This window comes from Papio anubis, chromosome 12, assembly GCF_008728515.1.
Source record: "Papio anubis isolate 15944 chromosome 12, Panubis1.0, whole genome shotgun sequence".
Lineage (NCBI taxonomy): Eukaryota > Metazoa > Chordata > Mammalia > Primates > Cercopithecidae > Papio > Papio anubis.
This window is the reverse complement of record NC_044987.1, coordinates 45639522-45661055: the sequence shown is the minus strand read 5'-3', so window position 1 is coordinate 45661055 and position 21534 is coordinate 45639522. Positions and strand designations below refer to the sequence as shown.

At 36.7% G+C, this 21534-nt stretch overlaps 1 protein-coding gene across 6 annotated transcripts in view; it reads right to left on the bottom strand.

The window, feature by feature from the left end:
* GRM5 (glutamate metabotropic receptor 5) overlaps nucleotides 1-21534 on the bottom strand; it is a 573536-nt gene that overhangs the window by 91295 nt on the left and 460707 nt on the right. For all 6 annotated transcript variants that reach the window (XM_017948834.3, XM_017948839.3, XM_017948836.2 and 3 more), the window contains 2 exons: nucleotides 11606-11852; nucleotides 5220-5388 (listed from right to left, as the gene is read on the bottom strand). In XM_017948834.3, the coding sequence (XP_017804323.1) occupies nucleotides 5220-5388; nucleotides 11606-11852 (416 nt within the window). The remainder of the gene's footprint in view (nucleotides 1-5219; nucleotides 5389-11605; nucleotides 11853-21534) is intronic.

Here is a 21534-nt window from a genome sequence, read left to right as displayed (position 1 = left end):
TGAGTTAGCTCACATAGCATGTTAGGGTAAATGAGGGATCAAACAATGTATGTTGAACTTCAAATGCTCATGCTTATAAATACTGAGTCTTATTGGAAGATTAGACTGTGTGATATTTTGAAAGATGCAGGGGAAAGAGTACTGGCTTGGGAATCAAGTAGCACCAGAGTTCTCCAGCCAATGCTCAGTTTCTTTTAACTGGACCTATTGCTTTTACAATAATAGTATCTACCTTATAGGATTTCCTTAGGATTAAATAAAACAACACAGTGATTTGTAAAGTGTAGAACACTCTAATAATGTTACCCATTTCATTAATAATTTGCACATAAATGTCCATATATAGAAATGAAGAATTTCATTTTCAAGGTATACCACACTTGGCAAAACTATCCTTGAACAATTATTAGATTTTGTAATGCAAACAGGCATATTGCAAAGCTGAAGGAGTGTCTTTCAGACCTTAGCAGACCTTAGCAGGGATTAGCAAATAAAAGCAGCTGCATTTCCCCCCACTGAAATACTTTGATTTCTTATGGTTCAGTTTTCATCGGTTTGTGAATTTCAGGTAAACACCTGAAATTAAAATAAGTTCATGCCTTTTTCCAAGAAGAATTCCAATATGATAATCTCTTTTTGAATCAATAGTGATAACTTAATATGTTTTCCTCTGATCATTTAGAACTTGTTTTATGTTTTCACATTTTATGTTCTGTTTCACATTTATTTTGAACACGAGGTAGTGACAATTCTCTTTCAAGATCCTGGAAGCAGTGGTGCTTTCTTTTTTATTTATTTTATTTTTTGAGGCAGTCTTGCATTGTTACCTAGGCTGGGAGTGCAGTGGCGCCATCTTGGCTCACTGCAGCCTTGACCTCCCCTGCCCAAGAGAGCCTCCCACCTCAGCTTCCTGAGTAGCTGGGACTACAGATGTGTGCCACCAGGCTCAATTATTTTTGTTTCCTATTTTTTTGAAGAGATAGGGTCTCACTAAGTTGCCTAGGCTGATCTTGAACTCCTGAGCTCAAGGGATTCTTCCATCTCAGCCTCCCAAATTGTTGAGATTATACTCATGAGCCACTGCACCCAGTCAGCAGTGCTTTCTTTATGAATAACAATATATAACATATCTGAACCTTTACTAGACTAAACCCTTTCATGGAAACTAAGTTTACAAACTCTGAACAATGCCATGAGATGTTGATATCATGAATTAAATTGCTCAGTTACAGCCTTAAACCATATTAAGAAAATCTTATGCATTGTATATTTAATAGAGTAAAAATGACATCTGGTTAGGAAAATGAAGTTTGGGATTTTTAAAAAAGGTCGAAGCAAATATTGTTACAAAATAACCAGTATTAAAAATATGATAATAGACTGGGCGCGGTGGCTCATGCCTGTAATCCCAGTACTTTGGAAAGCCGAGGTGGACGAATCATGAGGTCAGGAGATCGAGACCATCCTGACCAACATGGTGAAACCCCGCCTCTAATAAAAATACAAAAACATTAGCCGGGTGTGGTGGCAGACACCTGTAATCCCAGCTATTCTGGAGGCTGAGGCAGGAGAATCACTTGAACCTGGGAGGCGGAGGTTGCAGTGAGCCAAGATTGTGCCACTGCACTCCAGCCTGGAGACAGAGTGAGACTCCGTCTAAAATATATATATATATACACACATATATATATGTGTGTGTGTATGTATGTGTGTGTGTGTATGTATACACACACGATAATAGGGAATAAAATTCTTCTAGTTATGTAAATTATTCCCTGTAGAATAGGGTAGAAAAGTATATATGAAGAAATCTCTCAAATTAGTCATTCAGCATTTAGAAGTTCTTTTTGTTTGTTTGTTTGTTTGTTTTGGAGATGGAGTCTTACTCTGTCACCCAGGTTGGAGTGCAGTGGTGTGATCTCGCGCCTCCAGGGTTCACGCCATTCTCCTGCCTCAGCCTCCTGAATAGCTGGGACTACAGGTGCCTGCCACCACACCTGTCTAATTTTTTTGTATTTTTAGTAGAAACGGGGTTTCACTGTGTTAGCCAGGATGGTCTCGATCTCCTGGCCTCGTGATCTGCCCACCTCGGTCTCCCAAAGTGCTGGGATTAGAGGTGTGAACCACCATGCCTGGCCTTGGAAGTTATATTTTCAAAATGTATTGCTGTGAAGGGTCAAAAATAAAGAAAAAATATATGGTAATTTACACTGTGTAATTTTTCTACAGGAAGCACTGGAAATTATGAATATTGATATTCTTGGTGGATACACAAATAATTGTACATGAATTTAAACCCCTCATAATGAAGAGTTTAACTGCAAGATAATTGGCCAAGATGAAAATCTCTTTTGTCTTGATGTAACAAGCGTTAGCAAACATTTTTTTACAAAGGATCAAATAGTAAATATTTAGGCTTTGGGCCATACAGTCTCTATTGCAAGTCAGCAACTCAGCTATCCAACTCTGCCACTATAGCAGAAAGTAGCCATGGACAATATATAAACAAATAAGCTTGGCTGTATTTTAATAAAACTTTATTTACAAAAACAGATAGTACGTCAGATTTAGTCTGTGGGCTATAGTTTACCAGCTCTTGCTGTATAACATAACAAGACATACAGAAAATGTCAGATATCTAATATTTTGAGCCATTTAGCAGATATTAATGCATTTATTTTTATCTTCTTTTACCTTATCTTTCTTCTTTCTGGTCTTATGCTTTCCAAATCTTCAGACCTACCCTTTGAGGGCCTTACTATCAATATTAAAATATTTCAGTTTCAGTCTTAATCACAGATGAAAAAACATATGAACTGTCTTCTAAACAGAGTGAAGATAAGGTTGATTGAAAAGACCAAGTCCAGTGGCTCTAGGAATACACTACCTGAAATGTGGTATGGTAGTACTTTAAGAACTGTTTGATGAGCAAATAAATTATTTTGATATCATTTTTCCCGACAGCATTGTGCACCAATAGCTGCTCTCACCCCCTTTTTATTATATCTTTGTCTTCTCTTCATGAATTTTTAATTCCTGTAAGTGTGGCCACATCTTTTTTAGCCTAAGAGTAATTTTTTAATGTCCTCAAATTACCAAATTATCTCTTACATGCTTTTTGTCACATATTTCTTTTTCTTATACTTTTTATTTTTTCAGTTGACACACAATAATTGTACATATTTATGGGTTACATAGTGATGTTTTGATACACATAATGTATAGTGACCAGATCAGGGTAATTAGCATAGTCATCATCTCAGATATTTATTACTTCTTCATGTTAGGAATGTTCAGTATCCTCCTTCTAGCTATTTGAAACTATAGAATACTTTTAACTATATTCATCCTACAGTGCTAAAGAACACTAGAATTTATTCCTCCTATCTAGCTGTGATTTTGCTTCTTTTAACAAAGCTCTCCCTATCCCTCTCTTCCTCCTTCCCTTCCTACCCTCTAGTACGTTCTGTTCTAATTTTTACTTCTGTGAGATCAACTTTTTTTTATCTTGCACATATAAGTGAGAACACGTGATGTTTAATTTTCTGTCCCTGGCTTATTTCACTTAACATTCTGTTCTCCAGTTCCTTCTACATTGCTGTGAATGACAGGATTTCATTCTTTATGATTGAATAGTATTCTATTATGTAGATATATTATATTTTCTTTATCCATTTATCTTGATACTCAATTATCATTACATTCTATTCAATCTAGCAGGCCCAGATGAAGGGTGAACCCTCAATTTTCATGTCTTTTCCTCATTGTTCCTCTTCTTTGACCTTTTTCTTCTGCTGACTACCATCTTATGTGACAGTGTGCTCTCTGGTCGTCTCTCTCTTTGTACCTGTTGCTTCTCAGCCTCTACCTCTTCTTCCTTTTTTACACTTTGAAAGCAGAAATTCTCTAAGGTATATTCTTGGTCCATATTTATTTTTTATTTACACTTTTAGGTTCTGCAATTTTGTCTATTGTAATAGCTTCAACTTTAACTCTATTCAATCAATTCCTAAATCTGTATGCTTAGCCTTATTTTTCATTGCTCTAGACCAAACTTTTAATCACTGGATGGCTATATCAAAACCAACATGCCCCCAAACTAACCAATCACCTTTTCTATAAAGCTACCCCTATTTTTCTATTCCTGGCAATGCCACCTTTTATTTACTGACACTTAGAATTGCAGTTGATTGTGTTGACTTCCTTAGCTTCCACAACTCAACATCAAATTGGTAGTCAGCCTGATTGAATCTACATCTGTAATGTTTTCTCCAAATATGTCTTCCGGCCCCTTTTCATTTTCACTGTTTCTTCCCCAATTCAAGGCCTTGTTACCACTATCACAGCATGCTTCTAACTTGTCTCTTCTTTCTTGTTTTATAAATCTATTTATTCATTTTCCTTACCACAGCTCAACTTATGCCAGCATCTTGATCAAAATTATTCTGACTCCTGTTTAATAAAAATTAAGTTCAATGTATTTAGTATGATGTTCAAAACTCTCCACAAATCTGGGTTCAACTTATTTCAACTTTCTCTTTTATAATAACCATTTAGAGCAATGCACTCTAGATTATTTACTTGTGCTAGACAGTCTTCAGTTACCACTTTTGTCCCTTTTCTTTTACTGTTCTTTCTTTGTAAATGTTCTCTCCCTGAAATCATACTCATTTTTATGGTCCAAAGTTTGACATTTTATTCAGAAGAAATATCTCTATCCCTTTTGTACAAACTGATATAGCCCTCTTCTTTTCTTTCTTAATGAAGTCATCACATTTTACATAATGTTGCTTATCTGTGTCCATATTTTTCTCACACAGACTGTAAATCTTCTGACAATTAAGGGTGTCTCATTTATTTTTGCCTCATCAATATTAACTATTATATTAATAAACATTTGATGAATATTTATTAAATAAATTCGAATTAGTGTCTTTTCTAACTGTAAACTTTATTTCCAGGAAGTCATGTCTTGAAAGGCTTGTATGAGCAGAAAGGGTGTGGGCAAACGTGATTCATCAACTGGTTTAATCAAACCAACTACTAAGACTATTGTGAGTTGCACATGGGATTTCATAAGGAATGAGTGAGAATTTCTGACATTAGAAGCTTACAATATAAAAAGTAAAATAAGTGTCTAAAATTTTAAAAAATAGCTAATGATAATTAACACTGTTGAATTTACAACAAAAATGAAAGAAACATAGATTCCATTTTACCTTGATCTGGCCTTTCTCACATGGTTCACTGCACACAGATCTGATGATGTTGCTTTTCTTGGACCATACTTCATCATCATCCATTTTTAATTCTCCATTGTCCCAACTTCCAACGTTGATATAATCAAAATAATCTTTTCCCATTTCCTTGAAATTCATTATTTCATACCTTAGGAATAAGAATATGATAATTATGCAGCTTAAGACGTAAATATTCAGCTTTGAAAAGGCAATATATTTTATTCCCAAAAATGTGTCTACTGTCATATAAGTAACACTGGAATTTTCCATGACAGTACACTTAGAATAACAAAAATAATCTGTCCATTTCACTTTCTTTGCAGAGAACATTTCCGTACTTTCAAGCTTACACCTGAAATAGAAAGTAATCCCATGTGAGAAGGTGACTTGACCTCAGCAGGATGAAAGACAGTTTCAAAATAACTTCAAGAAGTTTAAACAAGTACTACTGTTAGACTTCTACAAAAGATAGACAGGTTTTTGTCTGTATTCAAGTAAAATGATAAAATTTCCATTTACTAACCGAGTGAGAAATTTGGTAAATCTTTCATCTTATTTTCAGCTTTAGGGGATATAGAGGTAATTTACAGAGGGCCTCATTTTACCTTTCTTACTTTGTCCATTATCAATGGCTAAATTCATTGTACAAAGATAATTTCAAGAGTGAAGTTTAAAAAAGTTTGAAAATAGCTTCTAAAGCACCTCATGCAATGTAAAAATGCTGGAAAAGAGTATTTCCTTGTGAGTTCTCAGCCTTTGCTAACTATTGTTTTTTTGAGTATGTGGATATAAATGTAAAAAAAGAAAATCAATGTGCTTACTTACAAGCCTTTTCTTATAAGTAAGCTCATTTCTAGAGAAGAATCTCTGAAACAATTTTCCAATTTGAGGATATTGGATAAGCAATATCACCACTATCTTAGTTTCTACAGGTATGTCTCAGGCACACACTGTGCTCACATAGTATTTTATACTGTTTACCCCCTCAGGACTTATAGTCCTGACAGATAGACATATAAATGCCTCCTCCAGCCTCCTATGCTCAGCATGTGTAGCTATCTGGAAACTGATATGAATGGAAAATGTTCTAGCTTTTGGATTCAAGTGATGAGATTACTATACTCCAACCAATGTTCTGTACAGAAATATTCAGAACAAAACTGGCATCTATTGAAACTTATGTTATAAAATGATGCCATTCTGTTTTCACTCCAAATCACAATTTTTACTGTAGGTTTTTTTTCTTCAGAATATTACCTCATTCTTGTTTTGTTGGTTGTTCAGTAACTTGAGGATTTTCCTTTAGTGTTGTCAGTCAGCAAAAATTTGGTCTAAATTCTACTTCTAAATCAAAACTATCAATTTATAGGATACTTTCCTTCCCCCTTGGTCACAATTATCCCATGGCCTCGGTTCATGCAATGAGTTGAGATATTAGAACACAGAGCACTGAGGTAAAAAGAACTCTTGTATTATGTTATTGGCTACTTCAAATATATGAGCTTTGAGTATTCAAAGGGTGACTTTCTATGAGCAAATAACCTTTGAAGATTCTAGGATGGGAGAAAGAGAAATGTCAGTGTCAGACTTATTTCTTTGCTGCTGATAATTTGAAGAAATATGTGGGTGTTATTCCTCACTCAAAACTAAGCTGTCAAATCCATTTCTAGCAATTCTTAAGTCTGAAAAGTTTAGTTCACACTGTTAATTTTACAGATAAAGGACTGAAACTCAGTGAGGTTAATTAGTACAGATTACAGAGTACGTAAGCGTCAGAGCCAGGACCTAAACTAAGCCTTTAGATTTCAAATCTGCAGTTCCTTCTTCCTTATTAGACTGCTCCAAATACTGGGTAGAGCTAAGAGACCATATTTTCCTTGCTTAAATATTGTAAAAATTTGAACCAATTTATATTGTAAGGCTTTTATCTCTATATCCACGCCTCTTTGTTTTATGTACAACAAATGGTAAAAAGTAAAGGGATCCAGTTTTTGAAAAATAAACATGAAAACTCTATAGAGTGGAAAATGTCACATTTGACAGGGAACTTGTTTTCAGGAAAGTTAAACCTTAATTTCAGTTCAACTCGATAAACTTGTTATAGTTACATTTGAGACAATGAACCCTCCCTTTGGAATTAGCCTTTAGATTTCTGGTCATTGTTTCTTAATACAAGGCAAACACAAAGAGATATTATCACTCACGGCTAAAGCTGTGAAAATAGAACATTGCTTTAAAAATCTTTTTTTAGTACATTAAAAAAAGAAATAGATGAGAATATGTCTCCACAAAAGAATATTCTCCCCTTCACTTGTGAATTTGTATGAGCCCTTTTAATTTTCAGAGATAGAATATAGCTTTTATTCTCCATCAAAGGAAAATAAAGTGAATGTTTAAAACATATTCTTATATAACTTTTAGGTAAGAATCAAAAGACATAATGACTTCCTGTAATCTTTAGCCATGATTCAATCCAGAAGACTGTATTTTGTTTCCCAAAAAGATAACAGTAGGCAGGGTGCGGTGGCTCACAGCTGTAATCCCAGCACTTTCAGAGGCCAAGGTGGGCCAATTACGAGGTCAGGAGATCGAGACCATCCTGCCTAACACTTGAAACCCCATCTCTACTAAAAATACAAAAAATTAGCCAGGCGTGGTGGCAGGCACCTGTAGTCCCAGCTGCTTGGAAGGCTGAGGCAGGAGAATGGCGTAAACCCGGGAGGGGGAGCTTGCAGTGAGCCGAGATCTCACCACTGCACTCTAGCCCTGGCAACAGAGAGAGGCTCCCTCTCAAAAAAAAAAAAAAAAACAAAACCCAAAAACACGGAAATTCTGTGTGCTCTTTGTTTTTGATGCCTTTAGTAAAGATCCAACTTGAACATATTCAGTGTCAGAAGCAAAGATTAGTGTGTCATTCCAATCACAAGACACTTTAATATGAATCTCCAGCTCAGTTTCTTTTTTCTCCTTCCCATCCCCTTCCTCCCATTTATCTTCTCCTCCTTCTCTTCTTCCTCAATCCTCCTCATCCTCCCTCCTCTTCCTCCTTCTTCCTCCTCCTCTTCCTCCTTCTTCCTCCTCCTCCTCCCTTCCCTTCTCCCTCTCCCCCTCCCATTTCCCCTTCCCTCCCCTTCCCCCGCCTTTCTTTCTCATTGCACCTCTTGGTCTTTATATTTCTCTGCTTCTGAAATGTTTTTCTCAGCATAGTGTGTTTGTATATGTAATTTATCTGATTTAATATCTGTCCCTTCCTTCCCCTTACTCTCTACCTCCTCATGTCTGCTCTTTCTTAACTGGCCACAATTTAAACCTAGAATATTCTAAATAATTTTAAAAATAAATTTTATATATTGCTCAAAATCAAAATAAACAAAAGATATTACAGTAACAACAACAAAAAGTTCTATTAAAGCATTTAAGGTAAACTAGAGAAAGTCAGGGTTCAATTGAACAGAAATAAGGAACTTTCTAAATGGCTCTAACTCTGAAAATTAGAGAAGATTGTCTTCAGATGATAATGAGGGGTTTATTCAAGGGGCTTAAACAGGGTTGTTGTTAGAGAAAAGTGAAAAATCATTTGGAGAAGACTGCAGAGTATTACATTTATGTGGATCCTAAGGCTCTTTCTATCTGTAATTCCAATGCTAAGGTTCTTTTCCTAAAAAAAAAAAAAATGTAATTCTTAAATGTGTGCTAAATTATCTGTGGGTCGGCATAATAGATACTCCCAAGCCCTGGCCTATACAACAAAGCAATTACAATGATCTGTGCCTTTGGGGTTGGATAATCACAGAGTAAAGAGAGATCACAGAGTTAGTTAGACCAAAAACATGAATGGCACCTAATAATGGAACACTTTTATATTACATATTAATGCACTGAACCATTTCAAATGTAATATAAGAAAAAAAAATTAAGGTAAATTTTTACTTGATGATTGTGCATGAGATTTGCACATGTCCTTGCCCTGTTATTTAATTGACTATACAACCTTGGGCATGTCTCTTTCTTTCTATGACACAGGGTTTTTTAACCAGGAAAATCTAACAATCTGCAAGTGTGTGCCAGAGTGAGTTGCTATCTCTTTCAGCTTCCTCTGTTTAGGATCCTCCTCTTTTAACTCTTTAACTCTAGAGGATTCCTTAATCATCCCAGGATCCTTTGGTTTCTCACTCAGCCAGGAATACCTTTGATCTGGCAGGATGCTTTTACTCCACAAAAATAACAAACTAATGTCTACAAATAAATTTTCTCAGAATATAGTGTTTTTAAAATTTTGATCCTGGTTGATTAATTGGCAGGCTGTTGTATCAGGTTAGAAGTTGAAGCCCAGAAGACTGAGTTAAAATTTTGACTCTATCATTTACTAGACTGTACTTTTGGGCAAGTCATTGAACTTTTGTAAGATTTGTTTTTTGTTTTTTGTTTTTTTTTTTTTTTTTAGCTGGAAAAAAGAATGGTAACATTACTGACCTCATAGGATTAAAAAGTAGAGCACTTGGCTTAGTGTTTGGCTCAGAACACACACTCAATATATGCTAGTTATGTAAATGGATTATTTCGAGAAACAAAAGGTGGTAAATCACCTTTTCCTGAGTCTGCTTCATGCCCTTAGAGGCCAACTCTGATAATTTATTAATGGGTTAATGTCATACTCAAACCTAGTAGTGCAAGGATAGACTCAAAGCAATCCTGAATTCCCAGAAATTGTTTGCAAAATTTTAAGTATGTTGTTCTTGGAAGAATATGTATAAATTTTGTCTGAGTCTTGAAGGGATGATTGTTCCAATAAAGATTAAGAACCCCTTACAACATATTTGAAGGATTATGAATAAGGCAGCCATGTTCTGCCTGATCCATCAAGGTTTCCCTTTGGAATAGAGCTGGACCTTCTGAGGCATCTCCTCCCTTCCTGGTTTGTGGAATGGGTTTGGGTACCTGACATAAAAACTCTTGAATTGGTGGAGATACAGTCATCAAATTCTATCAACAAGTCCCAAGCTGATGTCAGTACTCTAGAGATGCACATGGGAATAATAAATTCATGTGCAGATATCTGGGCCCATGCCTTGACCTGAGCCTAAAGACTGAACTCATTGGTCAACCTGCCCGTAAAAGATTTACAACTGTGAAGTTTTGTTTGGCCCTGAGAAAATGCTTGTATTTTTTCCTTCATGGATATATGGAAGAGCCAAAAAGTAGAAAACAACACGTGAAAAGTCAGTTTGTTTTGGCAAACAGCCTAGTTATAACAATATTCTTCGAGTCTGTAGAACAGAAAAAAAAAACCTAGGTTTTTCACTTGGCTGTATGACCTGAAACTAGCTATTACTTATAAGTCTGGTATGTGAAATAGTAACAGCTGCATTTGGGATAAGCTCCAGCTCATCTTAGAATATAGAATATAGAAGTGTGGTAAACCAAGGTTGCTGACAGAATGTGTGGGCACATGTGGTGCGAGTTGTTGAGGATTTATGAAACCTCTTGGCAGGGTCAACTGCAAACAGAGTGTATAGACAGCTTTCCAAGCACAGTTGTTAAGTATGAACTATTGCTAGAAAAGCACTGAGAGACCAAAGGACCCTATTGTTTTGATACAAGGCTGAGTGAAGACTCAACCCTGCTACAACTCAAAATATCATTTCAATGGCATGATTCCTTATAGATTAAAAGTGTCTACAAGTCTTAAATGATTGTGTCGAGTCATTTAAGAATTTGCAGTAGAAGATAAATGTGAATTCTGGTAAGTTCTGGTACTTAGTGATTTCTCTGGGGACTGACCTATAATTATGAGTTTATGTTCTTCAAGTTCCTCTATAAATAATGAAAGGTAAAATTTCAGAGAAAAAAACAATTTGGTCCTTAACAAGGAAGAAAGTGATCCAGCTGGAGAATAATAAAATAAAATATGACTTGTAACTCACTTGCTGTAGGTACAGCAAACAACAGAACAGAACCTCAGCCCCATTTCTGGATTACCAGAAATCAAATTGTTCCTATTTCAGAATAGTTCCATTGCACAAGAAAATAGCCGAATACAGGGAATAACATGACAAGCATGTACAGAGAAACCACAGAGATGATTTTTATTTATCTATGATCATGTGAGGTTCCTGTCTCTTAGTTTAGGTGTCTGAAATGTGATAATTCCCAAAGCACATTTTGAACATCAGCACCAATGCTTTTTTCCTGGCCACAGGAAATGGGGCTTCTTCTCTCTGTATCTTTGCTCATTTGGGATGTTAGGGAAGGGGAAACATGACCAGGAATCCTAGATTAACCACAAAGGAGAGAAAGAGACATTTCAGGATCAAGTGTTGGCTGTTGTTCAGTCTCTACTGTCTAGAGGAGAATCGTAACAATACCTTCCTGGAGAGTCTCCATTCTCGTCGAATAGGATCATATCTCCAGAAACCCCAGTAAAATTGGTTTTCATCAGGGACTCCAAAAGTTTCCGTCCATCAATTGGCTTCATTGCATCACAGAGTCCTGCATAGCCTGGGCAGAGGGACATCTGCATGTTGTGGAGCCCATAGGCCATCGAATAGATGGCGTTGATCACAAATCCCATTTTGGAATCCTGAACATGATGTGTTTTCAGAGTCAGAGAACCTGTTGGGAAACAAATTAAGCATAGCTTTGAGATACAAATCTACTCTCGCGATATTCCTGGGTACTGAATAATGGGTTGCCTGTAATTAGAGAATGCACTGGAGCAAATTTATCAGAGTTAGAACCGTGGGTAATACTGAGAAACAGTACCAACATAACGGGACTAATATTTTCTGAATCACCAACAGTAGCAAGATCCGCTTTCTTCCATAACCAAACTCTAAGTATGAATGCAGGATAGAATTGTATTTCTGTACCACAAAATGTATCTTAAGGACAGATTCATTTCATTAGTATCAGCTGTGATAATATACTTTTTTGGTTCAGAAATCCTCAACAAACCTCCAGTTTCTAAACTATTAGGTTCTCTTACCTGGCGATATTCCACCATCGATATAAATTTACCTATTTAGATTTATCACCCAGTACTTCTAATCTCAAAGCATATGCTCTCTATAAACTGGCCTATTTGAAAGTTATAAAATATAACATTTAAACTCCTTTAATTCATTAATTCAGTAAACATTTATTAGAGTCAGAATATGCACAAAGCTGTGTAATTTATCATCTAGGGAAAAAAAGAAGATTTGAACATGGAGCTTGTACATAAGAAACTTGTCCAATAACAGAGATAAATTATGCAAATACAGTGAAAGGTAGAAGATAATAAATCTGCAAAACATGTGGAGGTAAAATCTATAGAGGCCCAAAGGAGTGAGATATATCCGTTCCAATAGAAGGTTCTTGGGAATTAAGGAACTACAGGAACTAAAGTTTGTTATTGATGATTGATTTGACAAATATGGACTTAGTGCCTGTTATTTCTAACTGCTTAGAACTTGCTCCGAGTGAGGGACATCATGCTGAACAAGACAGACGTGATTCTTGCTCTCATTTACTTAAAGTCTAGGGGGCAGATGAGCATCTATCTAAGCAGGCAATTACAATGTGTTTTGATAAGGGCTGAGACAGGACTGAATAGTCAATCAGACCTGGAAGCTCTCTGAAGCTGGGCTTTAGGCTAAGTATCAATCAGATGAAGGTGGAGAAAGAGTGGTCCAAGCATTTTTAAAGAATAACAGATAAGATACAGCATGCTATGTTTGGGAGACCTTAAGGAAATCAAGGACCAGCACAGAGAGTAGGAGGTAGGAGAAAAGAGAGAGCTGAAATGGTAGAGGAAGGCAGAGATGATTAAACCATGTTAAGATTGCTGGATTTTGGCTAGGCGCAGTGGCTCACGCCTGTAATCCCAATACTTTGGGAGGCCGAGGCGAGTGGATCACTTTAGGTCAGGAGTTCAAGAACAGCCTGGCCAACATGGTGAAACCCCGTCTCTACTAAAAACACAAAATTAGCTTTGTGTGGTGCCGGGTGCCTTTAATCCCAGGTACTCAGGAGGCTGAGGCAGGAGAATTGCTTGAACCTAGGAGGTGCAGGTTTCAGTGAGCCGAGATGGCACTATTGCACTCCAGCCTGGGCAATAAGAGGGAAAGTCAGTCAGTCTCAAAAAAAAAAAAAAAAAAAAAAAGATTGCTGCACTTTATCATAAGAGCATTGGGATTCACTGAAGTGTTGAAGCTAGGGAGGGACATGATCAGATTTCTGTTTTAGGAAGACCATTCTGACTACATTGTGGAGAAAGGTTTAAAGGGCTGTAGGAGTAGGGCTGTCAGAGAAACTCATTAAGAGGGAATGCAGTGATCCCAATGACAGAAGAAAATGTTCTTGGCTGTGGTAGAGGCCACGATTATGGCAAAAGTGTCTAGGAAGTGAAATCTATATCCAGGTCTGATGATTGTAGAATAAATAGGGTTAAGACATATAGGAAAAGTGTGGTTAAAAAAAAAAAAAAAAAAAAAAAAGGTGAAAGAAAATGCTGAGGTAAAGCCAGAGCTTCTCATTTTGGAAGAAATGTTTCCTTTAAGAAAGGTTTTTTTTTTTTTTTTTCCCCCAACAACAACAAACAACAACAACAACTCTCCAAAGATAGTATGGTGCTTTATGGCTTCCCAAATTGTAAAGGCCTATTATCTCCGTCTTGATTGCTGGCCCAAATACTGACACCTTAAATTTCCCCAGTAGAGAGTCTCCCTAGAGAAACTGGCATAGTTCATTCTGACATAATATAAGATGGGAAGTCCTGCTTCTATCTCAGGACTAGACAATGGTCCCAGGCTACACTCTAGGCAAATCTTACAATTTCATTCCCCACACAGACTGGATTCATATTTCCACATTTTACTTCACACTGCTGGAAATTCCATGATTCTAGTTGCCAAGTCAAACACTTTTGAATCACTTTTGACTCCTCTTTTTCCTTCATACCTTCACAACTCTTATTTATCTTCAAAATTTATCTGGAATTAGACTACTTAGCACTAATCTACTTCTACCAGACTCAGTATGTATCCTCTCCTGTCGAGATTATAGCAATAGTCTTCTAACTGATTTCCTACTTTCTCCTTTTGCCCATCTTCCTTGCACTCCAGCTTGTTTTTAGCGCAATAGCCATAATAATTCCCTTAAATAGAATTCAGATCATAACAATCCTCTGATCAAACTTCCCAGTGACTTTTTTCTTATTACTAAAAGTAAAAGCCAAAGTCCTTGCAATGGCCTTCAAAGACATACAGAAGCCTGCCTCGTGGTATTTCACCCCCTTTTCCTTTGACTCAATCTCTTAATATTCTTCCCATAAATTATTCCACCCTAGACACACTGACCTTCTCCCACATCTTCAAATATGCTAGGCATGCCCCTGCCTCTGAGCCCTTGTAATTGCTGAGTCTTCTACCTGTAATACTCTACCCACAAGATTTGTGCAGGACAGTTCTCCCAATGGCCTTGGACTGACCAGGGTTTCCTCCCTTTCTTGCTTGTAGTTCTCAACAGTAACTGTATGATGGTCTGATAATGTAATTTACTGAGATAGAGAGAGACTGGCTAGAAGAGCCTAGGCTCTGTTTCAGTCTCACCAGAACAGAATGTCCTTCAAAGATTTAGCACAGGAAGTCATGTGACCCCAGGATATAACACCCAGTGCAGGCTGCTTTCCAGGGTCCCTTGTCTGCTATGCAAGTGGGTTACATGCAGTTGAGACTCGATCCACCCTAGGAAGCTTTCTGATCCTTGGGGGAGCAGCTCACAATGAGTCCTAGGCTTCCGATGTTTTTTGCTGCCTATCTGTGAGTAATAAACCCATTTCACATAACTTGCATATGAGTATGTTCTGTCACACAAGTTGGTAACCAGTGCATAGTGAGCTTGCTTCACAAGTCGCAGAGCATATTTCCTTCCCAATTTATGACTTTACTCAGGCATCATCCTCTCTGTGAGACCTTCTCTGGATATCCTGTCTAAATTGCATCTCTACCTCCTCCCACCAATACTCCCTATCTTCGTTTGTGACATTATTTTCACCTTACCAACACCTAACGTATTTTATAGATTTACCTTATTATCTTGCTTATTGGCTATCTCAAACACTACTCACTAAAATATAAGCTCTATAAAAACAGGGAGTTTTTTTGGTTTGTTTGTTTTTGTTTTTGTTTTGACATGGAGTCTCGCTCCATCACCCAGGCTGGAGTGCAGTGGCGCGATCTTGGTTCACTGCAAGCTCTGCCTCCCGGGTTCATGTGCTGGGACTAGGGACTCCCGCCACCATGCCCCGCTAAATTTTTTTTTTATTTTTAGTAGAGACGAGGTTTCACCATTTTAGCCAGGATGGTCTTGATCTCCTGACCTCATGATTGGCCCTCCTTAGCCTCCCAAAGTGCTGGGATTACAGGCATGAGCCACCACGCCCAGCCCTGATACTTTTTTGTTCTCTACTCCGTGCCTAGAACAATGTCTGGCACACATTTGGCCACCAAAAAATATTTGGTGAATGAATTAAATTAACAAACTGTCTTCTCTAGACTATCCTTCTATTTTATTTTTTCTCCCTAATCCTATACTAATACTAGTTCCAACCATTTTCTTCCTCCTACTTTTATTTAGGTTCAGGGGTAAATGTGCAGTTTTGTTACATGAGAAAATTGTGTTGCTGAGGATTGGTGTATAAACGATCTTGTCACCAAGGTAGTGACCATAGTACCTGATAGGTAGCCTTCCAAACCATAGCTCCCTACCACCCTTCCTCTTCAAACAGTCTCCAGTGTCTGTTATTTCCATATTTATGTCCACGTGTATTCAATGTTTAGCTCTCACTTATAAATGAGAACATGTAGTTTTTGGTTTTCTATTCCTGCATTAATTCACTCAGTTTTTGAATTTTGAGCTTGATCCATGTTGCAGCAAAGGACATGGTTTTATTCTTTTTTATGGCTGTGTAGTATTTCACGGTGTATATGTACCACATATTCTTTATCCAGTCCACCACTGATGGACATCTTGGTTGATTCCATGTATTTGCTATTGTGAACAGCACTGTGATGAACATATAAGGGGATGTGTCTTTTTCATAGAATGAATGTTTTTCCCTTGCATATACACTCAGTAGTGGGATTCATGTCTGTTCATATTATTTGCCCATTTTTATTTTTTTTATTTTTAAAAATTTTATTTATTTATTTATTATTATTATACTTTAAGTTCTAGGGCACATGTGCATAACGTGCAGGTTTGTTACATATGTATACTAGTGCCATGTTGGTGTGCTGCACCCATCAACTCGTCAGCACCCATCAACTCGTCATTTACATCAGGTATAACTCCCAATGCAATCCCTCCCTCCTCCCCCCTCCCCATGGTAGGCCCCAGTGTGTGATGTTCCCCTTCCCGAGTCCAAGTGATCTCATGTTCAGTTCCCACCTATGAGTGAGAACATGCGGTGTTTGGTTTTCTGTTCTTGTGATAGTTTGCTAAGAATGATGGTTTCCAGCTGCATCCATGTCCCTACAAAGGACACAAACAACCCCATCAAAAAGTGGGCAAAGGATATGAACAGACATTTCTCAAAAGAAGACATTCATACAGCCAACAGACACATGAAAAAATGCTCATCATCACTGGCCATTAGAGAAATGCAAATCAAAACCACAATGAGATACCATCTCACACCAGTTAGAATGGTGATCATTAAAAAGTCAGGAAACAACAGGTGCTGGAGAGGATGTGGAGAAATAGGAATACTTTTACACTGTTGGTGGGATTGTAAACTAGTTCAACCATTATGGAAAACAGTATGGCGATTCCTCAAAGATCTAGAACTAGATGTACCATATGACCCAGCCATCCCATTACTGGGTATATACCATACCCAAAGGATTATAAATCATGCTGCTATAAAGACACATGCACACATATGTTTATTGCAGCACTATTCACAATAGCAAAGACTTGGAATCAACCCAAATGTCCATCAGTGACAGACTGGATTAAGAAAATGTGGCACATATACACCATGGAATACTATGCAGCCATAAAAAAGGATGAGTTTGTGTCCTTTGTATTTGCCCGTTTTTAAATGGGATTGTGTTTTTTCTGCTGATTTAAGTTCTTCACACATTCTGGATATTGGACCATTGTTGGATACATAGTTTACAAATATTTTCCCCAATTCTGTAGGTTGTCTATTTACTCTGCTGATAGTTTCCTTTGCTGTGCAGAAGCCCTTTGCTTAATTAGGTCCTATACATCAATTTTTGTTTTTGTTGCAATTGCTTTGGGGAATTTAGTCATAAATTCTTTGCTAAGGCTAATGTTCAGGATGGTATTTCTTAGGATTTTTTCTAGGGTTTTTATAGTTTTAGGTCTTACATTTAAGTCTTTAATCCATCTTGAGTTAATTTTTGCATATGGTGACTGGTAGGAGTCCAATTTCAATCTTCTGCACACAGATAGCCAGTGATCCCAGCACCATTTATTGGATAGGAAGTCCTTTCCCCATTGTTTGTTGTTATTGACTTTGTTGAATATCAGTTGAGTATAAGTATGTGGCTTTGTTTCTGGGTTCTATATTCTGTTTCTCTGGCCTATGTGTTTGTTTTTCTACCAGTACCATACTGTTTTGGTTGCTGTAGTCTTGTAGTATAGTTTCAAGTTGGGTAGTGTGATGCCTCTGGCTTTGTTCATTTTGCTTGATTTGAGGTCTTTTTGGTTCTATATAAATTTTAGGATAAATTTTTCTAATTCTGTGAAAAATGAAAGTTTGGTAGGAATAGCAGTGTATCTATAAATTCCTTTGAGTGGTATTGCCATTTTAACAATATTGATTCTTCCTAACCATGGGCATAGAATATTTTTCCATTTGTTTGTGTCATCTCTGATTTCTTTCAGCAGTGTTCTGTAATGCTTATAGAGATTTTTCACTTCCTTGGTAAGTAGTATTCCTAGTTATTCCTTATTATTTTTTTCTTTTTTGGCTATTTTAAATGAGATTGTGTTCTTGATTTTGCTCTGAGCTTGGACGTTATTGGTTTATAAAAATGCTACTGATTTTTGTACATTGATTTTGTATCCTGAAACTTTGCTGAAGTTGTTTATCAGTTCTAGAAGCCTTCTGGTGCAATCTGTGGGGTTTTCTTGGTATAGATTCATATCGTCTGCAAAGAGAAGTAGCTTGACTTCTTCTCTTCCTATTTGGATGCCCTTTATTTCTGTCTCTTGCCTGATTGTTCTGCCTAGGACTTCCAGTACTACATTGAATACAAATGAAGAGAGTGGATATTCTTGTCTTGTTCCAATTCTCGAGGGAATACTTCCAGCTTTTGCCTGTTCAGTATGTTGGCTGTGGATTTGTCATAGATGGCTCTTATTATTTTGATGTATGTTCCTTTGTTGCCTAACTTGTTCAGAGTTTTTAACATGAAGTGATGTTGAATTTTATGGAAGGCTTTTTCTGCATCTATTGAGATGATCATGTGGTTTTTGTTACTTCTGTTGTGGTGGTAAATCATATTTATTGATTTGCATATGTTAAACTAACCATGACTCCCAGGAATAAGGCCTACTTGATGGTGGCTAATTAACATTTTCATGTGCTTCTGAATTCTGTTTGCTAGTATTTTTTGAGGATTTTTGCATATATGTTTATCAGGAATATGAGCCTGTTGTTTTCTTTTATTGTTGTATCTCTGCTAGGCTTTGATATCAGGATGGTGCTGGATTTGTAGAATGAGTTAGGGAGACGTATCTCCTCCTTGTATTTTTGGAATAATTTTAGTAGGACTGATATTAGCTCTTCTTTGAACATCTGGTAGAATTTGGCTTTGATTCTATTGGGCCCAGGACTTTTTTCGGCTGGTAGGCTTTTTATTTCTGATTCAATTTCACAATTTGTTATTGATCTGTTCAGAATTTTCATTTCTTCCTGGTTCAATCTTGAGAGTCTGGGTGTTTTCAGAAATTTACCTATTTCTTCTAGGTTTTCTTGTTTGTGTGCATAGTGATGTTCATAATAGTCTCTGAGGATATTTTGTATGTCCGTGGAGTCAGTTGTAATGTCACCTTTGTCATTTCTAATTGTGTTTATTTGGATCTTCTCTTTTTTTCTTTATTAACTCAGATAGCAGCCTATCAGTCTTGTTTAATCTTTCAAACAACAAACTTTTGTGTTCATCGATGTTTTGTATGGATTTTCACATCTCAATTTCAATCATTTCAGTTCTGATTTTGATTATTTCTTATCATCTCCTAGCTTTGATGTTGTTTTGCTTTTGTTTTTCTAGTTCCTCTTCCTTTCCTAGGTGTGATGTTAGATTGTTAATTAGAGATGATTCTAACTTTCTGATGTAGGCATTTAGCGCTATAAACTTTCCTCCTAACAATGCTTTAGCTATGTCCCAAAGATTTTGGTATGTTATGCCTCTGTTTTCATTAGTTTCAAAGAATTTTTTGATTTCTGCTTTAATTTCATTTTTTATCCCAGAGTCATTCAGGAAAATATGGTTTAATTTCCATGTAACTGTATGGTTTTGATAGATTTTCTTAGTAATGATTTTTAATTTTTATTTTGCTGTGGTCTGAGGGTGTGTTGGGTATGATGTCAATTTCTTTGAATTTGCTTGGACTTGTTTTATTCCTGAGCACATGCTCATCTTAGAATTATGTGCCATGTGCAGATGAGAGGAACATATATTCTGTTGGTTTTGGATGGAGTGTTCTGTAGATGTGTAATTAGCTCCAACTGGTCAAGTGTTGAGTTTAAGTCCAGCATATCTTCATTACTTTTATGCCCTGATGATACATCTGACATTGTCAGTCGGGTGTTGAAGTTCCCCAAGATTATTGTGTAGCTTCCTAAATCTCTTCACAGATATCTAAAAACCTGTTTTATGAATCTGGGTACTCCAATGTTGGGTACATATACATTTAGGATAGTTGAGTCTTCTTGTTTGTATTGTAACTCTTACCATTATACAATATGTATGTTGTCTTTTTAAAAATTATCGTTGGTTTAATGCCTGTTTTATACAAGAAAAGCTACCCCTGCAGTTTTTTGTTTTCCATTTGCCTGATAGTTCTTTCTCCATGTCTTTAGTTTTAGCCTGTGGGTTTTTTTACTTGAGACAGGTCTCTTGAAGTTAGCAGACAGTTGGGTCTTGCTTCTCTATCCAACTTGCCATTTTATGCCTTTGAAGTGGAGACATTAGCCCATTTACACTCAGGATATAAATTGATATGTGAGAATTTGATCCTGTTATTGTGCTATTAGCTGCTAACCATTTTTAAAGGATCCAAGAACACTTCCTTCATGAAGACCACCATGATTGCAGATATTAAAATTAAGTTGCACTTTGAACTCTGGATCATTTTCTCTAGACCTCTCTCTGACACTCTGTATTCCTTATTATAGAATTGTGGGAATACTTTAGGGGAGCAGAGTTGGAATCATTCATTTCCTAGGTCAGTCTTATACCTACCTTTCCCTATTTAACATGCTAAGTAAAGAAGAGTTTACTCACTTAATTGATTCTATTTCCAGAAGACTGGGTATTCAGTGGCAATCTCTGAGGCCACACTTAGGTGCTTTACCTTGACCCTAAGCCGTGTTCTGCAACTCAGCCTCCCAACCACTATCAGAGTAGAGCAGTACATGTTTTTCTGTTATAAAAGGTGCTGGTTTGAGTCTCATTCTTTTGTTTTTCTCTCTTATGAACAGGGTATGGAGATCTATGTTTGAATCCTGTTCTGTGTCTTCTTGGCTCTGTGACTTGGACAGGTTACTTCAGTTACTTAACATTCAGTTTAATCATCTGCTAAATGATGACCCTCATTTTACAAGGATGATATGAGAATTAAATGTTATAGAAAACTAATAAGTATCTCACACAGAGCCTGGCACAAGATGCTTCATAAGTAGTAACTATATCAAAATGTAAATCATAATAACCTTTAGTAACTATATATTTCTGCTCAAGACTTTAGAGTATAAAAGGAAGTAAAAGGTCTCACCTGATGTGATACCCATTAGACTCTCAGGCAATCACCGTTTAGCTTTTTTTTTCCTGATTTTTATTTATGCCTTGTCCACAATAGACAGCAACTGGCACAAAGGCAAATCTGAGCCTTTTTAATTTGTAAATTAAATCACAGTGTTTAGGGCATGGTTACTATACTGTTTATTGAATTGAATGGGGAAAATATTGACAATTTGCATTTGTTTGGCACTTTTCAGCATAATTTTGCATTTATCTGTTATGTGCCTCAACACTGCAAGATAGACATGGACAGC